Source organism: Podarcis gaigeae (genome assembly GCF_964106915.1).
Source record: "Podarcis gaigeae genome assembly, chromosome: 11".
Lineage (NCBI taxonomy): Eukaryota > Metazoa > Chordata > Lepidosauria > Squamata > Lacertidae > Podarcis > Podarcis gaigeae.
The window spans coordinates 52,204,203-52,213,936 of record NC_139687.1 but is presented as its reverse complement, the minus strand read 5'-3'; the positions used below and the strand labels follow the sequence as shown (position 1 = coordinate 52,213,936).

Sequence of the window (9,734 nt, the reverse complement as noted above, 5' to 3'; positions counted from 1 at the left end):
GGTTGTTACAGCAGACCTCTGAAGGAGTCACAGCAAAGCTCTCTTGGCCAGGTAACAAAAGCCCATTCACTAGTCCAACATTTGGAAGACCTCATGCTCCTCACCCTTGCCATAACTTGAAGATTCACTCAAGGTGATTTAAAGGTAGCTATATGTTTTCTTCCCAGTTCTTAATGCAGAGGATGTTTGTTTCCATCACATACTACCTGCGAGCTTCCTTGTGTCTGCCCACTTCTGGAGACCCAACTCTGAATGAGATTGATCTTTGCCTGACCCAACATGGCAACTTCTAAATGGTCCACGCTGACCCCCACCGAGCGCACTCTCTCTGAGCCTTTACATTAAACCAAACCTCAGTGACAGTTGTGCACCGCAAAGAACCTTCCTTTCCACTCTCTGGTAGACTTTTATAAGGTGTTTCCCTTCAGTGACTTAATTCCAGCTTTGAAATCCGTGATCATGTTCATGATGCTCATTGGCATAACCGAATCTATGACAGAAGGCATTAACTTCCCTCCTAAGTCCACCTGGACAATCGCCACAAACTTGGAGTGCTCTGGGTTGCTGAAAGAGAGGAATTGTTTTTTATCCATTAAGAAATCGGAAATTACACACAGTTCTAGGAATCAAATATGACACTATAACCTGGCAGTAGTCAGCATTACTACTTTGTCATTATGTTTGGCACTTATTTCTACTAATCCAAGCAAACGAGTCAGTTTCTCTCTCTGAGACAATAACCTCAAAGCATTGCTTTATTAGATTTTGTATGCACCCTGTATCATAAGGTCCCAGGGAGAGTTACAACAATTAAAATATACCCTTCTAAAAACAAACAGTTCTGATTATTGGAAGGGGGAAAATTAATCTGTTAACAGTGAGAATTGAACAGTACAAACTCAGCAAGAGATGGGACCCACAGAACAGAACCAAAGAGGGGAAATTCAGAAAAAGCTTCCCTTCGCTATACACTTAAATCATTTTCCTCTGCCTTCCTCTGCAATCAGTGTAGACGGCACTGAACTGGATGGACCAGTGCTATTCTAGGCTGCATCAACAGAAGTATAGTGTCCAGATCAAGGGAAGTAATAGTACCACTCTATTTTGCCTTGGCCAGACCACACCTGAAATTCTGTGTCCAGTCCCGGGCACTATAATTTAAGAAGGGTGTTGACAAGCTGGAACGTGTGCAGAGAAGGGCAACCAAGATGATCAAGAGTCTAGAAACTAATCCTTATGAGGAGCGCTTGAAGCAGCTGGGTATGTTTAGCCTGGAAAGGAGGAGACTGAGAGGAGATATGATAGCCATCTTCAAATATCTCACATGAAAGATGGAGCAAGCTTGTTTTCTCCTGCCCGGAAGGGAAGGACTCGAACCAATGGCTTCAAGTTACAAGAAAGGAGATTCCAACTAAACATCAGGAAGAACTTTCTGGTGGTAAGAGCTGTTTAACAGTGGAAACAGTCTCCCTCGGGAGGTTTTGGACTTTCCTTCCTTGGAGGTTTTTAAGCAGAGACTGGATGGCCACCTGCCATGGATGTTTTAGCTGAGATTCCTGCATTGCAGGGGGTTGGCCTAGATGAAACTTGAGGTCCCTTCCAACTCTTCTATGATTCTATGCTTCTATGATTTGGTAGGGCATCTTCCATTGCTTCTATTCATGTAACCAAACCCCACTACAACTGACGCAATCAAGTTATAAAGAGCTCTTCTGCATCCCAGCTTGGAAGCCATCATGATGAGTTACCCTTTCCTGCAAATAAACAGGCTGTGAGGACCACTTACCCTGGTATGGGACAGCACGCATAGCCAGAAGGGTAGTTTGTTCCCCGCACATACTTTGGAGTTGGAGGAAAGGCTGGGTGGTCCACACTTACAGCTATGGGGGAGATCAAAACGAAATTTAAAACCTGCTCCACCAGCAAGTATGGTGACCCAAACATACGTCCAAGCAACAAATCACCAATTGGCAGTAAGAATAAAAGAGCAACATACCAAGTGTGTATTAATAATATTTTTTTATTTATACCCCACCCTTCCCAGTTCTGAAAACTGGGCTCAGGGTGACTAACAACAAATTTAAAACACTTAATTGATGCAACGAAAAACAGCATAAAATACAGTATAAAACGTGAATAACAATAAATTCAGAATTCAAAAATAAATTTAGGGGGGAAATCCATCCAATAAACATTAGATGATCACCAGGGCTAGCTGGCTAAATGAGTCCTATTTGGGTCAGCAAGGAGGCCAGGGGAGAATTTGCTGTGGGATCCCAGAGCGGGTAATCTTCATAAAAAGGGGAGGGAGAGGGAAGGAAGGGGAATAAAACATCAGGCTAAATTCAAATTGAAAACCAGGTGGAATAGTTCTGTCTTACAGGCCCTGTGGAAGGAAGTTAAATTGCATGAAAATAACATGCAAATAAGCTCTGCTAAAGTGTGTAAGGCAAAAATACTTTAAAAAGAACATATTAGGAGAAATTCACATTAAAATGTTGATATATTTTCATTAGGACTTTTTTTTCCTAAGGAGCAAAATGAGGTGAGCTGTGTGGGGAACTGGACATAAGATTGGAAATATGAGAAACAGGATTTGTCCATCCCTACTTCAAGGGATATGGGTATAGTTCTCTAGGAACATAATATGGGGTTTTTAAGGGTAAGAGGATAACAGAGCTATTTGTTTCCTAAGTTAGTATTTATTACAGTTCTATTCTTCCAGAGAGCTTAAGACACGTCATATGGAGGTTAGCCCACTGGCTTAAGAGCCACCTCCTAGGGACTGAGGTCTCTTTGGTCGAATGAATAAAATAAAATATTGTGATGACTGACATATAAGCTACGGGACAAGGATAACTGTGACTTTAAGGATGAATGGGAACCCTTTACAAAGTATCTGAAGATGCAACAAAGTGAACTGGACTCCTTGGCAGGTTTTGAATAAACATTCACAAACTTTTGATTGATAATAATCAGCTAAATAGTTTGAGGATCTATACAACTTTGTAACATGCAGAAAACAGCAGTCTCAGAGAAACCAAAGACTGGAACTGAGGGAAGTCGGGGGGTGGGGTGGGGGTTCTGTGGGGGGGGGGAATGGGGGGGAAACAAGGATGATATGTTTTTGGATAATATGTCTTGTTTTAATTTTGAATTAAAAAGAACTTTTTAAAAAATTGTGATAATGTGGGGTGGAGTTTACCTGCCCCCCCCCCAATATTTTATTCAAGTTGGTACCCCTGCCCACTAGTGTATTCTATTGAGGGGAATCACCTGGTTCTAAATTGGTTATGTGTGAAATCTATTTCTTAACCCCTTCCCAGCAAGCAATATTACTTACAGTTTGTTGTCAATAAATCTCCATCATATGTCTTAACATGCAGCAAGTAGACAAAGTCCCTTGGCGTAACCAGTCCCAAGCCGTAACTGTGTGTAATACTTTGGTAAACAAAAGTGTCCTGTAGCAAATACAAAACAAATAAATAAACAAATTGTTAAAAGCATTGGCCCTAAACTTCATTGGCTGCATCAGGGTAATCTGCCTACCAGAAAAACAAGTTGAAGAGTCTTGATATTGAGCTTCGTCCGCAAAATGCTAGGCTTCACCAGCAAAAAGCAACGCTGGCATTTTCAAGCATGCAAGCACTACTGATGCTCAACTCAGAGTTCAACACAGAAACACTGCTTTTCACTGAAGAGTGAATAGAAATCCTTTCAGTAAAATGACTGAGCAACTAAATAAATTATAGTGGTACCTTGGTTCTCAAACGCCTTGGTACTCAAACAACTTGGAACCCAAACACTACAGCAAGTGTTCCGGTTTACAAACTTTTTTCTGGAAGCTGAACGTACTCCGTTTTGAGTACCACACTTCCGTTTTGAGTGTTACACTGACAATTTGAGTCTGTCTGTTTTTGCGGCTCTTTTGTTTTTGTGACTGTGTGGAGCCCAGTTCAGCTACTGATTGACTGATTGTGTGACTGCAGTACATAGATTATTGCTTTCATTTTATGGATCAACGGTCTTGTTAGATAATAAAATTCACCTTAAATTGCTGTTTTAGGGTTGTTTTTAAAAGTCTGGAATGGATAAATCCATTTTGCATTAATTTCCATGGGCAAGCGTGCCTTGGTTTTTGAACACTTTGGTTTTGGAATGGATTAAGTTTGGGAACCAAGGTATGGAATGGATGGGGGTGTACGGAATTGATTACTGTATGGAATGGATAGGGATCGAAAACAGGTAACTAACCTCATCCTATGTGTCCCCAACCCTTCCTAAAGACACCCCATTTCTGCAAACATCAGCGTTCTTACCTTCCTATTCATTTCTTCCTTATTTTTTCCTGGCTTTTAAAAGTGTTGCCCCTGCCCCAATCTTTCTAAGTAGTTTCAGAACAATTGGACAGAAGGACACTAATACATTTGGAAAAAATGGATTAAAAAAATGAAGAAATTTTTTTGTGTGTGCAGGTGGGATGGTTACAGTACAATATAGCCCGAAGATTCACCAGGATGAGGGAGTTCAGCAGATATTGCAGATATTCAGCAGATATTGGGCTTTCCCAGCTGAGCTGGCGATACAGCAGTGTAAGTTTCTCACCCTGGCTCACCCAGGGCTAAGCTAGCATAAATCCCCCCCCCCCCAAGGGGAGTGTTATGGGGAAGTGGGGGAGCACAGCAGATAGAGATTTACACCTCTTCCAAACCCTTTTCAGCTCAGTCACATGACCTAGCAACCCAGTGGAACTTAACCAGGGAAAAAAAAGATAGTTCAAGTCAAATTCCTCCAAATCCAGCTTTAAGGAAATCTGGAATAGAGGTAACAAATTCTGGCTTTCCATAGTTAGGAAAGCTCTGCCAGGGAAAATAAGTTCCCTTCTTCCCACATGTCTGAGGACAAAGTACAATGGATGCTCAGGTTGTGAATGTGATCCGTGCGAGATGCACGTTCACAACCTGCAGCGTTGCATCTGCGCATGTGTGGGTTGCCATTCGGCGCTTCTGCGCATAGTGCGATTTAGCGCTTCTGCGCATGCATGACCGCCAAAACCCGGAAGGAACCCGTTCCAGTACTTCTGGGTTTTGGTGGGTGCATAACCTGAAAAAACACAACCTGAAGCGGCTGTAACCCGAGGTATGACTGTAGTAGGCTATTGCTGTGTGTGTAGCATACTAAAGTCAGAAAGGAATTGCTTTCACTACCTTTCCTGAACAGTAGCTATATTGGTATGTTATTTTTGAAGTGTATAGCTTGTTTGCTATGTCTTTAAGAAGTTGGCAGTTATGGCCTTACATGCCGCTAAGCATTATGGGTTGCATCCTATGAAGTCATCCTGTAAGGGCAATGATTTCTGCTTGTGAAATGGGATTCCCTCCTCTCTTGCTGTGTACCCACCAATCTGCTCCAGGAGATTGGCAGGAAACCAATAACGTATTGAGGAAGGGAGAGGAACTCCTGCCATACAGGTAGAAGTCCTTTCACTAAGCAGACAACTTCTTTAGATGCAACCCTAAATAATGTACAAAGATGCACCTATGAAAATCCAGAGTTTTATACAGCCGCCAAAGGCACAAGACTTGTTTGTCCCCCACTTCAGCTCTGCCAGAAAAGCCAAAGTAATGCCTAGGCTAAGGGGGGGAAAACCACAAACACACCCCAGAACTTCAAAACCCCATTAACTTATGGAATCACCTGGTCAATTGTATCTACAAGTTTGTACGACTGCACTGCTCTGTCCCACTTGTTGCGGTACTCAGCCCGGAAAATGAAGGGAAAGAGTTTAGGAGCCGGTACTTCCACTAGGGCTTCAGCACGATATCTAGGTTAGATATGGAAACAGAGGTATTTGAGAGGTGTTTGGTTTGTATCGGGAATTGAGGAGCAGTTCTACGCACACAGAAGAATGAGGCAGTAGAACAAAGCAGTATAATTTTAGACTGGCATGGGTGGGGAAGGAAGGAAGGCACTTGTGATAGGAATTTTATGGTCTTACACATATGTTAAATGTTCAGAAGTGTACCAACCAAGCACATACATAGATCAGCACAGGAAGACCGACCTGGAACCATTTTGATTCCCAAACTGTCCCAAACTGACCAAATGTTTTCTCTGCAAGGTCAAAGGAAAATGGAAAAGCCTCCCCATTGTCTTTTCCTTCACAAATCCTGTCTTAAGGGTATGTCTGTGTTTGAATAGGGTGTGGACCGGTGACATGGCCCAGGAACTAAGTATTTATCATTACAAAAGACTAGCCGGGCTCCCCAGACAATCCAATCAAGTCACCTGCCAGACAGGAGATAAACAACAACAGGAGAAAAACAATATTCAAATTTCTGTTTTAGACCGCCTTTTCTGTGATGTAGGTGTGATGTATCTGAGGGGTGGTCTTAGGTTACACCCCTTCTGTGATGTATGTATGATGTTTCTGGGGGATGATCTTGATCTACAGGGAGGCAATTTCAAAAGTCTTTATAAGGCCTTTCACGCCATTTTTCTGGGTCCCTCCTTTCTCCTGTGGGTGAGGGGAGCACCCTGTTGCAACAGATCAATAAAGATCAAGCTTACTAGCTGCTTTGCTTCTCAATATTCTCTGGTTGGCCTCTGTTATTCTCTCCTACCAATAGGGAACCTATGTAGGGACTTTATATGGGCTCTTGGATACCCCATAAGGGAAAAGGGCAATTTTTTGTTTACAACACACACTGATGTATGAATGAAAAGAGAGAACATCTAAGGCAGCCTTAGCTGGGACTTGTCTCCTGCCTGACACCCTGGAGAGCTGATACCAGTCAGTGTGGACAATATTGGGCTAGGTAGACTCGTGGTCTGACTTGATACAAGGCAACTTCCTATGTTCCTGATAATTCATTCATAGAATCGTAGAACTGGAGAGTTGGAAGTGACCACAAATGCCATCTAGTCCAACCCTCTGCATTGCAGGAAGGTCAACTAAATCTTACATGATTTGGAAGCTACAGCTAGTGAAGAATGCACCAGCCAGACTGTTCACAGGAGCAGGCTACAGGCAACATGCCATCCGCCTCTGTTGAAAGCGCTACACTGGTTGCAATAAGCTACCACTCCAGGTTAAAGGCTCTGGGTGTAAATTCACAAAGCCTTAAATAATTTGGGGACCTCCAGTACCTCCGGATTCCTTATGGTCCATCTTGATCGCTGAGATTCCCTGAAGGTCCAGTCAGCCTTTACTAGAGACCATGCCATTAGTATGGAAGGCCCTGCCCTGTGGAACTCCCCGCCACTAGAGGTTCAGCAGGAATGATCCCTGCCTACTTTCAGAGGGTCTGTTGAAAACTGTGTCAGACAGTCCTTTGGAATGTGATGTTTTCCTACCCACCAACAACCAACTTCTACTGATGCTTCTACCAACATTGCTATAATCTTGCATGTTGTATATTGCCTTGCTGTGTCTTTTATGAAAAGTGTGGCCTGTAAATGTTTAAATAAATAATGAAACAAAATTAGTTTTTTTAAAAAAAAACAACCACCACAAGCTTCCACCTTATAGCATGGCATTATAGCATGGCATTTTGGGATCCATGTGGCATTTAACATGACAACTGACTGGCATGAAAAATTCAGGAGTTCCTGGGATGGGGGAGTGACTACTAAATCAGTTTTGAGGTCTGCAGTATGGACATGTCCATCATTAATAGTTCTGGGAATGGGGAAATCCCTTGTATTGTGATTTTGCCCATTCGTGCTGCTTTTCAGAGTAAGTGCATGGAAGGAAATACACAGGAACCAAAGCACTGTTTACTTACAGAGTTCCTGGGAAATCTGTTGAAGGTCTTGCCGACACTGACATTTGTTTCTCAGGTTGACAATAAAGGAAAGGAAAAAATAATAATCAATCACCTCTGAAATATCTGTAACTTTAAAAAAAACAAACCCCAATTTTAAAAAATCTATTCTTTTACTTCTAGATCAGGTTCTAAATACTCTGGTTGCCTGTGAGAAATAAGAGCTGCCTGTAAATTGACCAGGCATCTTGGGATGTTTCCTTCTTCTTTTTAAAGTTGCAATTATTTATCAGCAGGCTGATAAAAAAAGAAAAACCTGCCATGGGCTAATAACAGTTTGGGGCTTAACAGCAAGAGAGAAATAGCTGAAACAAGAGGAACTGCATTGTTCTTACTGCACTTTTCACCACTTTCCATCCCACTGGATCATGGAGGTACGAGAAAATTTTTATGGAGAGGCCCTCTGAAAGTTTCTTATAGTCCATCTATCTGTGAAAATGGCAAAGCAAAGGACAAGTAAGTGTCGCAAGGACAGAGGATGGGGATACAGCACGTTTTATTCATTCCACAGAGCACCTTAACGGTGTAGGGTGTGACAGCACTAGAAACATTAGGCTGCTCTATATAGAAATAAAGGGATGTGGGTGGTGCTGTAGGTTAAACCACAGAGCCTAGGACTTGTTGATCAGAAGGTCGGTGGTTCGAATCCCTGTGACGGGGTGAGCTCCCGTATCTCGGTCCCTGCTCCTGCCCACCTAGCAGTTCAAAAGCACATCAAAGTGCAAGTAGATAAATAGGTACTGCTCCAGCGGGAAGGTAAACGGTGTTTCTGTGCGCTGCTCTGGTTCGCCAGAAGCGACTTAGTCATGCTGGCCACATGACCCAGAAGCTGTACTTCGGCCACTAAAGCGAGATGAGCGCCGCAACCCCAGAGTCGGCCATGACTGGACCTAATGGTCAGGGGTCCCTTTACCTTTTAAGCTACTGAAGGTAAAAAGGTAAGGTAAAGGTACCCCTGCCCGTACGGGCCAGTCTTGACAGACTCTGGGGTTGTGCGCCCATCTCACTTAAGAGGCCCGGGGCCAGCGCTGTCCGGAGACACTTCCGGGTCACGTGGCCAGCGTGACATCGCTGCTCTGGCGAGCCAGAGCCGCACACGGAAACGCCGTTTACCTTCCCGCTGGTAAGCGGTCCCTATTTATCTACTTGCACCCGGAGGTGCTTTCGAACTGCTAGGTTGGCAGGTGCTGGGACCGAGCAGCGGGAGCGCACCCCGCTGCAGGGATTCGAACCGCCGACCTTTCGATCGGCAAGTCCTAGGCGCTGAGGCTTTAACCACAGCGCCACCTGCGTCCCTTTTTACTGAAGGTAATGGAGCCCTTTATATGTTCAGCTGTCCTTTGTCAACAACAAATTGTCGCTGTTTTTGTGTGTGTTGAATATATGCTATATGGTAATTGATGGACCTAATAGGTATGTAGGTTTTATTTTATTTGTTTTTTATCTTATATTTTGGAAATGTGCATCCACGTACTTTTTTCCCCTTTAATTTTTTTGGGGGGGGCCAAGAGAGTGGGGCGCTAAGTTATAGCTTGTTTAGCTTTATACAGTACGTAAATCCAGCACTGCCCGTATGGGACCGCTGCATTTTCCTGCATTGCTTCTCAGGGTCCCTTCTATTGAATCTATGAGTCACTTCCAGTTCCTCATGCGCGCTAAATTCCCATCGCTTTCCCGGCTTCAAGAGCGGGGCTCGCCTCGTGGAGGCGTGTATAGGTGCTGCTGCAACAGAGCCGCACCAAGCGCTCACCTGGGTCTTGTCGCTCGCATCCCTTCCAGTCTCCTCCTTCCCGGCTGCAACTCGCGTTTCTCCTCGGTGGGGGGCGGTGTGGCTCAGCAGCATTGTGATGCGTTCGCCCGCGGGGCGTGCCGGGAGTTGTGGTTCGCAGGGGCGCTTGCTCTCCGAAC

At 43.9% G+C, this 9,734-nt stretch overlaps 1 protein-coding gene across 2 annotated transcripts; it reads right to left on the bottom strand.

Moving 5' to 3' along the window:
* Positions 1-393: 393 nt before the first annotated feature.
* STARD6 (StAR related lipid transfer domain containing 6) lies at positions 394-9,717 on the bottom strand. 2 transcript variants are annotated; one of them, XM_083702969.1, is made up of 7 exons: positions 9,577-9,717; positions 8,162-8,255; positions 7,788-7,837; positions 5,698-5,824; positions 3,344-3,461; positions 1,787-1,880; positions 394-564 (listed from the first exon to the last, which is right to left on the bottom strand). In XM_083702969.1, the coding sequence occupies exons 2-7, from the start codon at positions 8,249-8,251 to the stop codon at positions 408-410; spliced, it is 636 nt and encodes a 211-aa protein (XP_083559095.1). In that variant the 5' UTR covers positions 8,252-8,255; positions 9,577-9,717; the 3' UTR covers positions 394-407. The 2 variants fall into 2 exon arrangements, with proteins under 2 accessions (XP_083559095.1, XP_083559096.1); XM_083702970.1 differs by lacking the exon at positions 9,577-9,717 and having other exon boundaries at positions 7,788-7,847.
* Between the last annotated feature and the right edge of the window lie 17 nt (positions 9,718-9,734).

What these genes read in the sequence shown, in the direction of transcription:
- STARD6 (XM_083702969.1), bottom strand. Translation starts at nt 8,251, where the DNA reads ATGGACTATAAGAAACTTTCAGAGGGCCTCTCCATAAAAATTTTCTCG. An exon ending in ACAGATTTCCCAGGAACTCT is followed by an intron (nt 5,825 to 7,787) that starts GTAAGTAAACAG and finishes TATCTAACCTAG; the next exon opens with ATATCGTGCTGAAGCCCTAG. An exon ending in GCGTGCTGTCCCATACCAGG is followed by an intron (nt 565 to 1,786) that starts GTAAGTGGTCCT and finishes CCTCTCTTTCAG; the next exon opens with CAACCCAGAGCACTCCAAGT.